The 18,833-nt window shown below is 44.6% G+C and overlaps 1 protein-coding gene across 3 annotated transcripts in view; it reads right to left on the minus strand.

Annotated features, from left to right (window-relative positions):
• The window catches only part of PBXIP1 (PBX homeobox interacting protein 1), a 91,699-nt gene that overhangs the window by 13,962 nt on the left and 58,904 nt on the right, over positions 1 to 18,833 (minus strand). For 2 of the 3 annotated variants that reach the window (XM_085638295.1, XM_085638297.1), the window contains exons 6-9: positions 14,813 to 14,905; positions 9,258 to 9,455; positions 7,822 to 7,845; positions 5,559 to 5,632 (exon numbers count right to left, since the gene is read on the minus strand). In XM_085638295.1, the coding sequence (XP_085494421.1) occupies positions 5,559 to 5,632; positions 7,822 to 7,845; positions 9,258 to 9,455; positions 14,813 to 14,905 (389 nt within the window). The remainder of the gene's footprint in view (positions 1 to 5,558; positions 5,633 to 7,821; positions 7,846 to 9,257; positions 9,456 to 14,812; positions 14,906 to 18,833) is intronic. The other variant, XM_085638296.1, reaches the window with a different exon arrangement.

An 18,833-nucleotide genomic window follows, 5' to 3' on the forward strand; every position in this document is an offset into this window, starting at 1 on the left:
TCATTTCATTTTAAATTGCGGGACAATCAATATTTATTTAAAGAATAACTCTTGCATGAGTAACCAATATATGTTCTTCATAAAGGCGGGTTTCAAGGTTTTCCTAACAAGCTGTGAATGCAAATGGGGTTAAGTGCAGTGCTTATTTTGTGAAATAATAAATAAGTAAATAAGTGCAGGAGCCCGCCCACCGCACGTGCCAAATACTACAGCTGCCTAGTCTTGATTCATGCCTTCCTTCTCCCACCCTATACTTCTGGTCTCTTTACTCGCCCTTGCAGGTTCTTTTACGTCCTGCTTTTAATCCTTTTCTCTGTTTTTCTATTGTTCTCTTTGTCCTTCCATCACCCCTTTCTGCCCTTCTCTCTCTTGCTCAAAGTTTGACCTTGGAAAATCCAAGACCCCCAAAAGTGAGTAACAGTGCCACCACCTGCAACCACCTGTACAAATTAAGCACCAGATTAAAGTGGTGCTGTCAAGCAACTTGTCAGCAATGCTGTATGGATTTTGATGCAGGTGTTGGTGCGTGGCACGATTGCTATTCTTACATGTTTATTTAGGAAACGCTAGCTGGTAAGGTATGGTAATCTTTATTCGGTATACAATAAACAGTGTAAAAGCATACAATAATATATATATATATATTGCAACAACAGGTACTCGATGATCTTCAATACCGGGTGGAAAGCACACACGGGGACAAGAGATTAAAGTATCAGATACTTTATTAGTGCAGACCCCCACCTCTGATATATAGATATATATATATATATATTCAGTGAAAAAACCATAGGTTTCACACAAGTTATAGTTAGCTGTACATTTCACTCGTAAAAAACCAATGAAATTCCACGTTATAGTTAGTGCAGGCAACTATAACTCACGCGACCGCAATCCTCTGCTGATGCTAATACTGTATTTAGACACTTATTTGCCCATGTCTTCTTCCATTAAATTTTAGCTATACATATATTACAAATATTTTTTTTTCATAAAGACACATATGTCATCAGCAGAGGATTGCGGTCGCGTGAGTTATAGTTGCCTGCACTAACTATAACGTGGAATTTCATTGGTTTTTTACGAGTGAAATGTACAGCTAACTATAACTTGTGTGAAACCTATGGTTTTTTCACTGAATTTGCAAGGTTTTTTAAATGCTAATTCCTAACTATAACGTGTGTGAAACCTATGGTTTTTTCAGTGAATTTGTACGGTTTTTTAAATGCTAAGTTACTTTACGCCATTCGTGGCGTGCGCGCCCACTTAACGCAGTTCGTTCCGTGCGCGCACGGTGCGCGCCCACTTTACGCAGTTAGTGCCGTGGTTGGGCCATGCACGCTCGATGCGCTTCGCGCACCGTGCGCACGTGGAGGGCATATTATGCGCTTTGTTGTGAAAGATAAACATTGATATGTAGTTTATATTTTATATATTATATAAAGTTATTCAAAATAGAATGTTGCGGTTTTCCTATGGTAAGAGGGTCCTAACTATAATATATATGTAATATATATAGGTATATAGGTAATATATATATATATATATATATATATATATATATATATATATATATATTACCTACTGGCGGTCGCCAGTAGGTAGTTATAGTTAGGACCACGTTTCCATAGGAAAACCTCAACATTCTATTTTGAATAACTTTGGCGCCGGTCGACGAATCCTCGCGAATTTCTCAAAATAGGTGGGGCGCTACGCTCCGCTCCTACCCTGAAAGTCTCGGGGGGATCCGTCAAGCGGGGGCTGAGATAAAAGGGGGGTCCCAAAACGCGTTTTTCCCATGCATTTTTCCATAGGACCTTTAGAACGAGCTACAGCCCGAACGGCTGAACAGAATTACTCAAAATTTGGCAGAGAGGTAGTCCCTAGGTCAAGGAAGTGCCTTTTGTAGGTTTGGTGTAAATCTGTTCAGTAGATTCTGAGAAAATAGCCTTTAAATCAATATATATATCTGAGCCCGCTTACGGTACGCTTACCGTACGCTTACGGTAAGCGTACGGTGGCGTGCGCGAGCGCGATTCTGATTGGCTCTTAGATCTTAGTAAACATTCGAATCGGCCGAAACCAGGAAGCGGCGGCCGCCATTTTGTGTATTTCACTCTGAAAAAAAAGAGTGAAAACAAGGAAAGGGGGCAATAAGGAGAGTTACAGACCCCCTTACATTTGTGAGGGGGTCAAAGAAGGACTGTAAAGTACAAAGAAAACATTTATTGATTTTAAAAAAAATCACGGGGTACGCGTACGGTAAGCTTACGGTAAGCGTACGGTAGAAAAAAAAAATTAAAAAAAATGAAAATCAGATTTAAGTGTTTAGATATAGGGGGCTCTAAAAAGAGCCGTTGTGTTTATGAAATGATTTTTTAGTGGTACCTACAAGTAAGTACAGATTTGTTGACGTGCTTTCTTGCTTTGTCATCGCACCTCGTGCCCACCGTGCGTGCACGGCACTAACTGCGTAAAGTGGGCACGCGGTGCGCGAAGCGCACCGTGCGCGCACGGAACGAACTGCGTTAAGTGGGCGCGCACGCCACGAATGGCGTAAAGTAACTTAGCATTTAAAAAACCGTACAAATTCACTGAAAAAACCATAGGTTTCACACACGTTATAGTTAGGAATTAGCATTTAAAAAACCTTGCAAATTCACTGAAAAAACCATAGGTTTCACACATGTTATAGTTAGCGGAAATTTTACTGATAAAAAACCAATGAAATTCCCCCGTTATAGTTAGTGCAGGCAACTATAACTCACGCGACCGCAATCTTCTGCTGATGACATATGTGTCTTTATGAAAAAAAAATATTTGTAATATATGTATAGCTAAAAATGTATGGAAGAAGACATGGGCAAATAAGTGTCTAAATACAGTATTAGCATCAGCAGAGGATTGCGGTCGCGTGAGTTATAGTTGCCTGCACTAACTATAACGGGGGAATTTCATTGGTTTTTTATCAGTAAAATTTCCGCTAACTATAACATGTGTGAAACCTATGGTTTTTTCAGTGAATATATATATATATATATATATATATATATATATATATATATATATATATTTAAATCAATAAAAATCGAAAGGGAATTAAAATAACAGGATAGTTATTTATCACATCCCAAGATTTGCTTAGCATGGTCTAAGACAGATGTTCACAGTCCAAATTAATTTTTTGTAGAAAGACAATTACTATTAAGACCACGCTAGCAGGTGTCATATTTTAGTAAACACAAGGAGATGATGGACGGAGAGCTGAAACTTTTCAGACACTCACCCCCAGTCACAGATCTGGGTTGAATCCATCATCTCCTTGAGTTTGCGTCATATTTGAGTAGGCACCAGCAGCTGCTGGCATGCGCTTTCATCAGCAGAGCGAAATGTCCCTATGCTGGTGAAACAAATCTGGCTGGTTAAAGGACACAATTCCTCAGGACGATGTTGGAGTTTAATCCAGGGAGTCTATTAAACTCTGTGGCCCCGCTTTCTGGTGGCAAGACAATCTCCTCAGACTCTAGAATCAGAAAATTGGTTGCCACTGTATTAGTGGCCCTATGTCACTCAAAAGGTTTGCCAGAATTCTCTTGACCAAGAAATGTACCTCCAACTGACTGACACTCCCAAATGTTCTGTTGCTTTTCAAGCCCCAATCCTTCCAACCAAGTACTGTAAGTTCGGCAACATCCGGTCTGTCTTTTGGACGACAGATCAGCATCGTCATTTCACTTGACGGGTCTCCACCCAGTTAACACTCCTAGGTACAACTGATGAAATCATTCAAAGACACTGGTACCTTTCCTTCAACACCAGCACCCATGGGGAAACACACTCTCATGAAAGGGATTTCATCCTTCTGTATTCAACCAGCAATTCCCTCACACACCTCAAGAAAGGTTTTTATGGTCACTTAGAGGTCACATTTGCAAAGTAAACAGAGCCAGGGCACAAGAGCCTCAACATGCCTTGGATACCACTCTGGAATTACCAAGCACAGACTTGGAGAAACAAATCTGCCCAATGAATACAGTTTGACACTAAGTGAGCGGCCATTTTGGTGCTTCTTCAACGCTAATTCTACAGTCCTCTTTCTACTTCTGTGGCCACAAGATGGCAACATACAAGCGCTTGGACAAGGGTTTGCTGCCCTTCCTCAACAATGTTACCTCTGACCTTAGGGAGGGGAACACAAAGGGCAATAAAAGGAACCCTACCCTATCACTGTTATCTGCGTTAGGAATCCATTATATATATATTCCAGATCTTTTTTTTAATTAGTACAGATTCAGCTTTGTTTGTTGAACAAGGAGTTGTAGGTTTGCAGGCCACAAATACAGAGCGAACATAGGGCAGCATAGACCCCTATCAAGAAGCATAAGGGGGACTACAAGGATACCCGCGTAGGACCCAAGGATTCTCTGTGGCATGGCCCAGGGTTTACTGAATAATGCTCCAATATGCCTACAGACAGCTAAAAATTGCGTTCAACTGAAGAGCTGACCTAGTGATATCTTGTCTAGTGCAGGAGTAAATCAGCTGAGAATATGTGATCTTCTTGCGAGACATAACTCAGTGAAACAGGCACTGGAAGTAGCATTGTACCTGAACGCAAATTAATGGTAGGGTGACCAGGCGTCCCAGATTTGCCCGGACAGTCCCACTTTTTCATGAGCTGTCCCGGGAGATTTCAGGATATTAAGCTCATGTCCCGGTTTTTAGAGGGGGTCGGCTGAAAACGGTGGGAGGTATCTTTTTATGTTTTGCAAAGCAGGGCTAGTTAGCAGCTGTTATAAGAAAACCATTTAATTAACAGGCATGCTACTGGCTTTTAAAAATGGCATTGTATGTATGTTCTCACTGCCTCTTCTGTAATTCTCTGCTGAGGAGCACTGTCATTCTGTGCGCTGGGTTGAAGTAAAATTGTAGTCCTTCTTCTATTTTGGGGAAATGTCCCCGTTTTAAGCTTTAAAATTCTGGTCACACTAATTAAGGGTGGGAGGTTAATGTAGCATAACTCTGTCCGCTTCTGGCTACCTACTGGATGGCTTGTAACTGAAACCAAACTTTCGAGTTCAATATTTATTCTTCAGAAAAATTGTGGGGTTTCCTTTATTGATAACCGTATTATTAACTAACTATAGTTTTTTCTCTCATAGGATAGAAGTAGTTCAGTGTTACCAAATTTTAGCAGGACCAGGTATCCGGATTTACCCGGATAATCCAGATTTTTCACCCACTGTCCCAGCTGATTTAGTTAAATTTGGATCATGTCCTGGTATTCAGAGAGGGTCGACTGAAAACCATGGGAGGCACATTTGTATGCATCTATTATCAGAAAGCAATTTAATTAACAGGTGTGATACTGGGTTAAAAATTACAGTGCATTAATTTCCTTAGTCCCTCGTTTGTGTGTTGACAAACAAGGTCATTCTGTGCCCCTCGGTTGATGTAAAATTGTATTCCTTCTTCTATGTTTGCGAAATGTCCTGTTTTTTGGGTTTCAAAATGGGGCTGCCCTACAAAGTTACCAAGTTTACCTGCCCACTGCTTACTTTGATATCAGCTACACTCTGCGATGGCTGTTGTTCTCCATTGACGTCACGGCGCTCCAGGCCCTCCAGCACACCTGTGGACAAAGAAGCAATTTACTACCCTATGTATCTGAGCACAACTTCCTTCCACGCATCTAGTGGGCCATCAGTTAATGCTGTGCAAAGAGTGACCATCTACCTGGACACTCCTTCATTGTCGCTTCAAGAAACCTGTCTGTCATCTCACATCCTCCAGCTCTGCCAGACCTCTTCCATCGCAAGCACCCTGTACTCCTCAGACCTCCTCCTATCACCAGTGCTTAATTTGAGCCAGAGCTTTCCGGTGCTGAGCACTGGTACTTAATTGGTTTCCGGTGCTCGGCACCAGCACCTAATTGTCAACACCACACTTAGGGCAGTCTGCCACAAGGTGGCGCTGCTCATGTAATTTAGAGAGGAGCAGTATAACAGCTGTTTAGAGAAACAATATACATACAAAAATGACTAATACCTGCCTCCCCCAGCCATTCCTTTACCTTTGGGGACCTGGAATAATCTTTACAGTCGCATTTACATGCGAGAGAGAGGGTTAGTAGTTGTTTCGGCAGCAATGACAAGGGCGATGGGTGGTGCAAGCTACAGTGGCCTCCTGGTCAGAGCCCTGGCACTTAATATTTTACAAATTAAGCACTGCCTATCACACAACCTCCTTCCAGACTGCACACAGTGCTCCAGATGTGGCAGCCAGAACTTGACACAACATTCCAGATGCAGCTTCTAAAACTGGAGACACTGCTCCAGATGTGGTCTTTAGAGCTAGAGACAACAGTACAGGAATGACCACATAATGCACCGGGTGAGCCCTCCGGAGCGTGGCAAAGTACTCCAAAAGCTGCCTCCTGGTCTAGGAAAAAAAGCCAAAATGGCCGCTTCAGTGGTGTGTAACAGCGGTACATAATGATGAGTGAGCGGTACGAGATCTTTCATTACAAGCGCTCTAATGACGAAAGAGTCATTTTCATAAATATGTCATTCATTCAGTGGCCTTTAAATGACAAATTCTGTGGTGAACTGCTGCGTGTAGTTATAGGCCATAAATGTTGCTAAACAGGAAGCGAACGTCCATATGGGAAAATTGCGTCATGTCTAAATAATGTGATAAAATGCTGTCGCGTTTTCTGCTCTGCGCCAGCACAGAAGGTGTCTGGGCGGTAATTTGTGTTGCCTTGAGCGCATGCATTAACTTGAAATATCTCTGAGATAATGCATGTTTGCATACAGCATAGCTGGGGAACAAATGCACTTCTGCACAAAAACAAGTGTGCCCCAAGTGGCCTTCATGCACTTCAATAGTCACAATTGTAAAGAAAGACTCTCCCCAGATGTTAGTGGGACTTGGCATAGATATTTCGTGTCATACCGCTGCACTTGCCAGGCGGTGCTATGAACGGGGCAACTAGAATTACATGATTTTATGACCAGGCATTTTTGGCAAAAATATGCATTTGCACACGTTGCCACATTATCCACCATTTGTAGCATAATTCACATATTTTGCCACAAAAATATTTTCGACTCAAACAGATCAAAAGTTAGTGGAAAAAAAAAATCACCACATATGGAACCGTGCAGCGGCAAAGCATAGGTTAACGGGTCACCTTTTAGAAGCTGGTTGCAGCATTTAAGTGTTAAAATGGTACTAACGATGTGAAGATGTGTAGATCCCTCTGTTTATTGTCGAGAGGAGGGGCATATAGAATCTGCAAAAGTGACACGACCTCGATCGTGGTGGTGGCCGTCTCTAAATTCTTGTATGCAGCTTAGAGAATTAGAAATAAAGTGTTAAAAGCCACACAAAGCCAGGTTGTTAATGCCCCCTTGTGATTTTACAACCCCTTCATTGATTTTATGGATATTTAATGTTATTTATTGTTGTTTGTATGTGTGTTTTATTTTTGTTTTAAGATATTTTTAACTGATGTGTACTATTTTGATTATGAAACAATGTTCCAAAATTTAAATAAACGATACGATACTATGTGAAACATCTGTCCAGGCAGTATTAATGTATGTTAAAATAAAAAAAGTTAAATAATGCTGCAAAAAATATGATGCATAAAAATATGCTGTGTTGCACGTAGTAATTTGCCTTATAGTGGTGCATAATTTAGTCAGCTATGCAGATTAATTTGCTCCTCCTTTGCTGATTAATTCCAGTGACCCTGTCTGCAAGTCAGTGAGCAACACAAGAAATTCAAACAGATAAATTGTCTAATGTACTCACCATCCTCTGCATCAAAGCCAGTGCCTGGAAGGAAGAAAGTCCAGAAATTAATATTCCACCCTTTTGAATTTAAGACAGTAATATCATGGATGTGCCTGTTTGCTTTGTGTAAAATGTTCAAGCTGATTCTGAAGTGTGTCCCCTGGATATCTTTGTAACCTATGGATAGGGTCTCCTTTCTATGGTGCGTGCCAGTAAAGTTTAAATCAATGAACAATAGTTCTGGTTTTTCTTGCCTGAGCCTGTAAGACTTGTGTCATTTTAAGGATAGCTATGCTGCCCGGGCTGGAAAGTGTACGCTCTGTGAAACCTTAGGGACTCCTCTGCTGTACAAAGCCTGTGCCTGTAAAATCGGTGTAACCCCAGGGTACTCAGCTGCCTGAGCCTGTTACACTGGGGTAAATTTAGGATAGCTCTGGTATGTGAGGTCTGAGCCTTTACAATCTGTGTGACCCAATGGGTAGCTCAGCTGACTGAGGCCAGAGAGTGTAAGCCTTGTGGAACCTTAGGGATTGCTCTGCTATACGAGGGCTGAGCCTGTAAGATCGGTGTAACCTTAAGATAGCTCTGCTGTATGAAACCTGAACCTGTAAGATTGGTGTAACCGTATGATAACTCTGCTGTGTGAGGCCTGAGTAACCTTAGGATAGCTCTGCTGTATGAGACCTGAGCCTGTAAGATCGGTGTAACCTTAGGATAGCTCTGTTGTTATGAGACCTGAGCCTGTAAGATTGGTGTAACCTTAAAATAGCTCTGTTGTGTAAGGCCCGAGCCTGTAAGATCGATGTAACCCTAGGATAGCTCTGCCGTGTGAGCCTTGAGCCTGTAAAATCGGTGTAACCTTAGGATAGCTCTGCCATATGAGGCCTGAGCCTGTAAGATAAGTGTAACCCTAGGATAGCTCTGCCGTATGAGGCCTGAGCCTGTAAAATCAATGAAACCTTAGGATAGCTCTGCTGTATGAAGCCTGAGCCTGTAAGATCGGTGTAACCTTAGGATAGCTCTGCTGTGCGAGGCCTGAGCTTGTAAGATCGGTGTAACCATAGGATAGCTCTATTCTATGATGCTTGAGCCTGTAAAACTGGTGTAACCCAAGAGATAGCTCTGCTGCTCACTGCTTGAAGGTGTGGGACCTGTAACCTGGGATAGCTCTATTAGCAGAAGCCGCAGCCAGTAAAATCTGACTAACTTGTGGGACAGTTCTGCTGTCTAAAGGCTATAATCGGAAAACTAGTGCCAACGTCTGGGCCTCTACCAGCTGTATAACCTGAGGGATTGGTCTGCCCCATTATGTGAGACTCTGTTCCTGATCGGAAGGCTTTAATCCTCAGGGTTCCCCAAGTGCTCATTCTATAGGCCAGTAATATTGTATTATGATAATATATATTACTATTATCAGTATGCCTTCATGAGGCAGACCGGTGTAGGCCACTTACCTGAAACCACCAGGAGCCCAAGTCCGACAAGCGCCAAAGCTGCCACTATGCACTTGTTCAGGGTCAGCCAGGAGTCTCCCTCGGCTTGTGCCCCCTCACCAGGGTCCATGATGCTGGCTGCGGGCCCCACCTCTCGCACTTGCCTCTTCCGTAGCCCTTCCACGTCATCCTCGCTGCTCGAACAGCTCACGTCCTCATCTGTAAGAACCGGAAACCAAAAGGAAGCAACGTCAGAAAATAAAGACCTGTCTCAATGGAGGAAGCTATGTGGAGCTGACGTGGAGTACTGTACCAGAGAGAGCCTTCAGGCATGGGGGTGCTACTGATCTAACTATATGCACCCACCTAAAACCACCGGATTTAACACCTAATACAAACCAGAAAAAACTGAAAATCACCGATTCCAAGTTATGTGCCTCCTGACCCTGACAGTTCAGCTACCGCACCATCTACCAAGTGCGGGTAGTTAAGGGGTTTTTTTTGGAGCCCGCTAGTAAATCTGCCGAATACCGGAGTGGCAAAATACCAAAGCTTCCCAATGTTTAATTCTACGTCATGTGAATGAATGAAATTAAAATGATACTTATAAAGCACACTACTACTCCCAAGGGAGCATCTTGGCGCTATGCAGAAAGAAATGACCCAGATAAGTTGAAAGAAGGGACCCACATTGGCCTCTAGCTCAGAGTATTAGAAATGTCTTTGTCACTTCCACCACCCTTCACTTCCCGTCTCTTTACTATTTCTCTTCCTCTTTCTTTCTCTCTTTTTCTTCCTTTCACTCCCTCTCACCTTGGGGCAAAATCTGATGATGAAATATAAATTCTGTTCCACAACAAAAATGACTGCTTGTACCCACCACCTGCACCCCCTGGCACAAATGATGCCTTGTATCTACCATGGGATCAGGAATCAATTGGAGACTTTGCTACCTTCGGGGCAAGATCTGCATGTCCTATCAATACTCCTTATAACTTGATGGCCACACTGCAAAATGTACCCCATGCTTTATCCCATGCAAGGACTCCCAGTTGTAAAGAGGGGGGACTCCTTCCAGGGAATACAGCGAGGCATAGAAACCTAGAGCACAAGCTTTGACTCAAGCAGTTATCGGGTATTCTATTCCTCATTTGATCCTTTGATGTGATCACCACGCAACACAAAATGGCGGAACCATGCAGCGCCCTGATTGGGTCAACACAGACTCCAGGGCCGCTCCTTACCCTGAGTGAATAGTCATTGCTGACAGCATCTTTAAGAGAAGTCTGCTGGCTACGGTCAGGTCTGAGCAGTCTCACACACACAGTCCCACCACAACATTTTGGGAACCCTCCATTTTTTTTGTCTCCGTTCCAATTTCCTGACCATCTCCAAAATTGAGTGGACATCCTCGTCACCTGAGTACTTGTTTTTGCCATCCATCATAACTTTCTATATCCCAAATATCGCTAACACTCAAACACCGCAACCAATCAGAACAGGCCACATGTTAAAAATACCGCCTCTGGTTATCGGATTACCGTCTCCCACCCGGCTAGGCAGACACGTGCCTTTCGGTCAAGGAAATTCCAGTCATTCCCACATGCCCTAAACCTGCTCTACTGTAGCACCAGTGAGTTGTATGTATGCAAGATTATTTTATGCCAGATTTGGCCAGAATTCTAAATAACTTAACTAATGACATTTTAAAAATTATTTATCCATCTTATATTGTTTTGGAAGTCACTGCTAGGCCTTCATGTGATTACTTGCAGGTCCCACACTAATTTCGGGGTGTCTGCTGAGTCATCCTTCTAACTTCTAAAATTCCCCTGTCATCGCTGCCCTCATGTTCTGAAGAACATCCTATTCCCTGTCATAAATGTCTGCCCATGGGATCCACAACCCCTCCCCCACCCCATACTGACACATCACGGTGCAGACAGCAAATGAAAAACAAATGCACACTTAACTTTAAAGATCTTCCATGTGGAGATCTTTAGAAATAACACAAATAGTTGTCCAATAGACCAGGGAACTTGTACATCACTGCAGGCCATGCACCAATGCTTAGCTAAAGGAAGTCAATATCTCATGCTTCGGAAGTTAATCATTGAAGGGGCTGAACTGGAGGGCACATGGGTCCCCTACTGACTTCAGAAGCAGGTTACACCACGCCTAGTCATGGCTACACAGGGAAGTTGGAGAACAGTATGGGGCAATAAAGGCCTCTGGTACAGTTAAGAGAAAGGCGGCTGTTTGAAATGGAGGAAACAATGTATAGCACAGCAGGAAGTGAACCCAAAAGCACAGGAAAGAGAAATGCATGCTGGGAAATAGAGGAGTAAGTGTAGCATGCAGCTCTGAAACCACCGAGGCAAAAAAACGGAGGAGGCTAGTGCGTCAGTAGTTCTATATGAGTATACACAATGAGGCACTACATTGGAGGATGAAATGCGGAGTAGTGGAGAAGTCTCTCATTGACGAACCAGAGAACCAAAATCTTACCCAGCATACCCCACTAGACCAGCCTGCGTGATCCGGGGCAAATCAGTGTACTTTTTCTGTTCTCTGCTCCAGGGCGAAAACTTAGGAGTATATACAAATAGGATACCATCTATGATGGGACAAGCAGTTGCACAGGATGTAGAAGCGGAAGGAAGCGTGGGCTGCAGGCCCGACGTGTGACAGACTCCTCCCCATCCCCACCTGCTGTCGTGAGCCATCAGTCATTTGGAAGATCCCCCAGAACCTGCCTGGATCAGAAATCTCAGATGTCAGATGAACCCTAGCTGATATGAAGGACGCCGAGCATGAACCATGGGCACTGGTGCAGGGCAGGGGAACAATTTGGAGACTGGACCACTGTGAATCCAAATTGCAGGGCATTTTAGCTTTTAGCTTTCTTGCGTCTAAGCTCTGGAACTCTCTTCCGCTGCAGCCGAGGCAATCTCCGTCAGAATCTTTGTTTCGGAAAAGTCTAAGGACTTGGCTTTTCAGATAGGCTATTTCCCTTCGTGTCTGCTATTCCCTTAACTGCTCCTGACCTCTCAGCGCTGGGACACTTCTTTTAGGAGTAGCTATGCGCTTTATAAATCGCATTCATTCATTCATTCATTCGACAGATGCAGTGAATGCGAGCTCAAGGTACAGAATAAATGCACCACATGGTTCTAAAGAAGTTACAGATAGGCACAGCAACAATAAAGATGGTTCCTACTGGCACACACAAGGACGCACAAATATGCATATGCACAAAGCATGAAAAATTATCCCAAAACATGCAGTGCTCTCCGAAGCAAGCACGCACAAGTGTCCGCATGCACAACGAGCATGCAGATATACCCAAGCATATGGTGGCATATGGTGGCTCTCCAAAGCAAGCACGCATGCACAAGTATGCGTGTGCATACCAAGCATGCAAAAATATACCCAAGCATGCAGCGGCTCTCCAAAGCAAGCACGCAAAAGTATGTACATGCACAGCGAGCATACAGGCATATACCTAAGCATGCATTGGCTCTCCGAAGCAAGCACGCATGCACAAGTATGCATGTGCATACCAAACATGCAAAAATATACCCAAGCATGCTGTGGCTCTCAGAAGCAAGCACGCACAAGTATACATGTGCACACTAAGCATGCAGACTTATAACCAAGCATGAAATGGCTCATTGAAGAAAGTACACATGCACAAGTATGCACACCAAGCATGCAAAAGTATACGTAAGCATGCAGTGACACTGCGAAGCAAGCACGCACAAGTATGCGCATGCACACAAGCATGCAGAAATACACCCAAGCATACAGAGGCACTCGAAAGCAGAAATAAACAAGCTTACACAGAAGTCCACGCAAGCACACGAAGAAGTCCTTTCAAGTGCATGCAGGCAGGCGCATAAACATGCACAGACGGACACAAATACGCCACCATACACAATTACAAGTAACACATGCAAGGATACAAGCAGAGACAGAAGACCACAAGTTTAGGTACAAGTATACTTGCAAACCATACACAAGTGGACATCAACACACACAACCACATATGCTAAAGGAGACACCAAGGTATAAGCAAACACAAGTGCACACATACACACAATTACGAACATGCGTGCACAACCACACGCAAAGCCAACAATGTACACAAACAAGCACACATAACTGAAACAAGTGCAGACAAATGACAACAAAGGACACAGGGGTACATGCACTAGGGCGCACAAGTACATACACACAGAAACAAAGGCACAAATACAAACCCAACAGGCCTACTCACGTACACATAAGACAACTCTATCCCTGAACACCTCTCATAAAGCGTTCTCAATATGATCTCAGGAAATCCAATATGATCGATAGAGCGATCAGTGGCTGCAGAGAGATCTTACTAAAGAATAAAGCTGCCTTACCCGGGGCTTTAAGTGGGATGGGGAAAATACTGGGTGGGAGTCTCTCAGAGAGACGAAGTCAATTTAATTAAGGGTGTGGCTTAAACCCATAAGCTTAAAAAAAATCTCTGCTTAGACTAGTATGATGCCCCACTGGTATTTTGCTGCGTCTTTCTGTTATTTCACCCAGATATATAACACAACAATTGACATTACACCTAAAACAAGCCAGGCCTATGGACTTTGTCAATGGTTGTTAGTTGCATAAGATAAATATGTACCAACTATAGCTTTGTGGCATATAATATGGACAATGCTTCAGTTCTGCAATGATGAGACTGTGAAAGAACTATAACGAGTCTCTTTGAAGTTACATCAGACTTAGTGAAGGGTGGCACTGCTGCTGAGTCAAGATTTTGTTCACCCTGAGGGTGAGGGCAAAAATGGAGAGTCCGATAGAGACCCGTCTCAGCACCTGCTTCTTAGAACTGCTGGTGGAGAGCACCGGCAGGACCCGGCCCACACTAAGCCCTGGTCTTACCAACTGAAGAAGCGCGCCTTAAGCTCACCGCGTCTAATCAAACATTCACACTTTCGGTCCCTTATTATGGATGCCCAAGACGATCCACCCTGGGTGCTGGCATCGGGCGCTCTCTCCCGGAAGACATTAGATCTGGCACACATCCCACACCACCCACGAGCTTGTGAAGACCTGTCTGCTGGGCTGGAACTAGCCAGGACGCACAGGAACGGCGTTCCCCCAGCAAGTCTTTGCTGCAATTCGCGTCCCTACTCAAGATTGTGTTTTCCTTTTAGGGTGTGTCCGAGAGGGTCCATCCCAGCTGGTATGAGAGGGGTAGAAAGGAGGACTTTGCAGGTCAAAGTTTGTAGAAATAACTCTTATGTTCAAAGTCATTTGTCTGTTGCCAGACCACGAGCTACCAAGCGCTGACTTGGCACTGGAATTTGCCCCCTCTCCACTGCAAACTGTCTCTCGTCGGTGACTTTCTAGTGAACATTATTTCCCATTCCTGTAGTGCCTAATTCTGTCTGTTTATTTTGCTTATTTTTTTTAAAAAACTAATCTTTGAAGCTACCGTATGTGGGGTCGTGCACAAATCAACCACAGACAAGCACATCCATACACTCATGCAGGCAGGCAGTGAGGAGGGGGCATGCGGGCACCTGATCTGCCAGCCAGAGTCTGTCCCCAGCTCCTCGTGCTGCCCAAGGAGAGCCCCCCTGGCACCCTCTGCGCCAGATGCCGCAAGCACGTCTCTTTAAACAAAAAAAGAAAGCGACAAAAAGAAAGAAACATTTGTAAAAAGGTGCCAACTGGGAAGGCGATGTAGGTGCCCAGGCAGTCGAAGTCTTGTTGCCAGGGTTAACAGAATGCCAGCCGTGGCCTAATGTTCGAGGGTGAAGGGCATGGGGGCGCTGGACATTAAAATCTGGAGCTTGAGTGAGGGGTGGTGGGTGTTGTGACGAGAAAGACTAAAATTGGGAATATTTTGTTCATGCTCGATACTTTTTTTTAATTAATTTCACAAACTGCTAAAGTGGCAACCAGTGCCCGGGCCAGGGAGAGATCGCCATGCCAGGCACGTCGTGGGAAGGATTTTACAGCAACGGAGACAAATCTCTCGCTGAAACAAAGAGGCCCGGTCTCCCGGAAGAGAGAGAAAGAGGGGTCGAGCTAAGAGTCATTTCTGGAACCCCCTGTCCCAGTCCTAACCCACACCCCTCCTGCTCCTCACCCCATCCTTTGCCCCGACACCCCTCGTTTAGCGACTTGGCAGAATAAATGCAGCATTCAGAGTGAAAATCACGTTTCGGCCGCTAGGGGGCAGACATTGATTTAAATTCAGGCTAGATTTCGCTTTAGGGCGCAATTTGTAAAATTCACTTTTTTTCTGGAGAAATTTTAACCACATCCAGGTCCCTCTGGGATAACTGTAGCAATTTCGGGGCAGTGTGCGCTTCAGCGCACGATCTGGACTATATTGCTATCAGAAATCTGCAGCATTGGAAGTTCAAATTAGGTGGCAGGGTTGAATAAATTATGCCGGAAGAAAAGGCAAATTATGTGGCACAACGCTGCACATTCTGTGGCAGTATTATTTCAATATTTTGACATTTTAACTCAAGTTAACACTGAGTGAAGGTTTCTCTTAATTGGCATCGGTGCAATCCCGCAATGCAGCAGCCGGAAACCAAAAACTCACCGGCTATCATTTTCAAAGGGGATTCATTTGAGCTTTAATTTTTTGTTATTGAAACTAACGAATTATGGAGCAGATGGTGGATTATGTGGACAATTAGACAAAACCATAATTATGTGGAAAACGCAGCAGCCGCAGCATCGCAGGGTTGCAGTAGCGGGTAAATCAGAGACAGGGCTTTTAGTTTAGGAAAGTTGAGACTTTCTGGGCTAGGGAAGGGCGATGCGCCATGAGGTCCCCTGGGTTGGTCTCCACCTGGTCCTGGGCTCCGAGTCCTAGTTTATAGCTGAGTTAGAAATCTGGTCCCTGCACGGATGTAAAGGGATGGCAAGTACATGCCCAGTGAATGGTCCAGCCTGCTGAATTACCTGACCAGTATCGTAGCAAGGATGCCATGGGCCCTGTGCAAACAAGGACAATGCCCCCTTTCACTGCTGTTGGGGTAGTAAAATACAGCAATTGTGATAATTCAAAGGGCCACTCAGGGCCCCAGTAACACAGAACCCGTTGCGCAAACGGTAGCCATGCCCTTCTAACTGGCCCTGACTCGGTGCGGTAGAGACTGTTACGCCATTAATTTACGACTGCTGCTTGGTGGTAACTGTTGCAGCGGTTAGAGGCTTCCAGGCCACGAGGATGCGCTATATAGGTCGTGTATATTGTAAAACAGAACATACATTGTCGACCATCACTAAGGAACAGTCAGTCCAGTCGCGGTCAGGGCAGGTAAGCGCGGTAGGATGGGGCAGGGGCGGGGAGGGTGTGACAGACGACGGAATAGGCCAAATAAATAAATAGATAAAACCACTTACCTTGCGCTGCGTCGGCGATGTGGCGAGCGCAAGGTAAGTGGTTTTATTTATTTATTTTATTTTGCCTATTCCGTCGTCTGGCACTCGCCCCCTCAACGCGCCCCCGCCCAACTGCCCCGCCGCGATTACCTGCATCGGCTGCGACTGAGTCAGTCACATGCTAGACAATGTTTGCCTCTGAAAGACTTCTAGGGCTGGGGCAGGGTCAGTCACACGCTAAATGCTGAGATTGTCATCGGTGAGCTGAACGGTAGCAGATCGAAAGACAGCTTTATTCAGTCATTAAAACATAATCACAAAAGCACATACAAGATATTACAAATGCAATAAATACGTGTGTATCTTAAAAAACACAAGATAATCCATAAATACATATAATTCCTGAATTTCATATTTTTAAGTGCAAAATCTATACTTCTACCAGAATTTAAAACATAAGCAGATTCCTGTGCCGCAGAGTTCGTTTCAGAAAGGAGCAAACACTAAAACACACTAGAGGGGATCTGAGGTGTGGCACATATATATAACAAGTAAGGCTTGCACTTAACCTGGCTCCCCTCAAAACAGGAATTAAACATCTTTTGGTATATGTAAGATAACATTTACAAAAAGAGTAACATGCAATGCATTTTGCAAGGAATGCGGATCACAGGGACATATTGTGATGGCCGAAGAATAAAAGTGACCCAGAGGGAAACATAAGTGGCTTCTGAGAGCCCCAAACCTAAATCTAGTCCGTAAGATCTGCTCCCATGTATTAAACACCATATCTAAATGCGGCCGCGGACCCATAGTGGGGCGTATAAGAGAATGGGCCACATTAGTTGGTTTCATTCACTCAGACAACCTTTCTATGTTATACCTAAATCCCAGGGATTTAAAAATATTCAAGGTCTACCTACCCTGGTGCAGACCTATGCAATTTTGGAGAGCCATGGGATCCGAAGGGCCAGGTCGCAAATGAGGGAGTCGTCACTAACCTCCCTGTTGAATGTCGCGTGCGGATTACACCGGATCGAGCACCAGAACAACACAGGGGCCATACTAATATCCTCAACAAAGGCGAGTCCCATCTCCTCGTGTATAGCTTAGGTAGGACAGCTGACGGCGAGGCCTAAAATGCGCCTGCAAACTCTATTTTCCTCAGCCTGTGGAGCCCTCACCTTTTTTTTTATAACCCCAGCTTTCTGACCCACAAGTTAGTACTGGTGAGCACTTTCTCTTGTATACTCCTAGGAGCCGGGCGATAGATTTCCTTCCAATAGAGGATGGCAAATTAAACAAGCACCCAACGGCATTAGGACATTTTTGTATTCTGTTAGCCGAACACGGCGCTCATGAGCCGTGCGAGTCAAAGGTTGCTCCCAAATAAAGAAACTCACGAGTTCTAGAAATCGCTTTGCCCAGGATGGCCAGGCAACAGGACTTACGGTTTCTCGGGCCGCAGGCCAGAACAAAAGTTTTAGTAAGATTGATTTCTAGATTTAGCTGGCCCATGAAATCAACAAAGGCGTCCAGCAAAAGTTGAAGCCCATTCAAGGTTCTTGCTAACTGCACGGCATCACCCGCATACAATGTTACAGGCACAGCCTTGCACTTAACTTAGGCTTATCCCTGCCTTTCTTAATCAAAACTGCTTCTAGTCTGTTGATGTACAATAAAAATAGCACAAGGGCAAGCAGAGCACACTGGGAATGCAAACTGGCCTTGGCAATTAAGTCAGACTGGCCGGGTGGAGTGGGGGGGGGGGGTTGGGGGGTGTCTGTTGAGAAACACTGCTGCTGCTTTTGTTACAAGGGGCCGATATCGCAGCACTGCTGCACAACCGGCCCCCACCGGTCCAAAACTGGCCCCACCGGTCCTAAATTGGCCTCCACCCTTCCGGCCCACTGGGAAAACACCCGGTGCCCGCTATGGACAGTTCGGCCCTGAGGGCACGTACACGAACCTGCTGAACCCCCCAGGACAGTTCAAAAGCATGTACATTCATCACTAGCCCCGTATCTAACTGAGGCTACAAGGTCACAATGCAAGGTACGTAAGAAGGTAACAATACCATTCTCAACCCCCAAAGACTCTACAATTTCCCACAGCTTTGATCTAACACTGTCCAAAGCACAGGAAAGATCCATGAAGGCCGGGCAGATGGAACTGCGTTTGGCGATCATACAC

Source organism: Triturus cristatus, chromosome 12 (genome assembly GCF_964204655.1).
Source record: "Triturus cristatus chromosome 12, aTriCri1.1, whole genome shotgun sequence".
NCBI classification, from domain to species: Eukaryota; Metazoa; Chordata; class Amphibia; order Caudata; family Salamandridae; genus Triturus; species Triturus cristatus.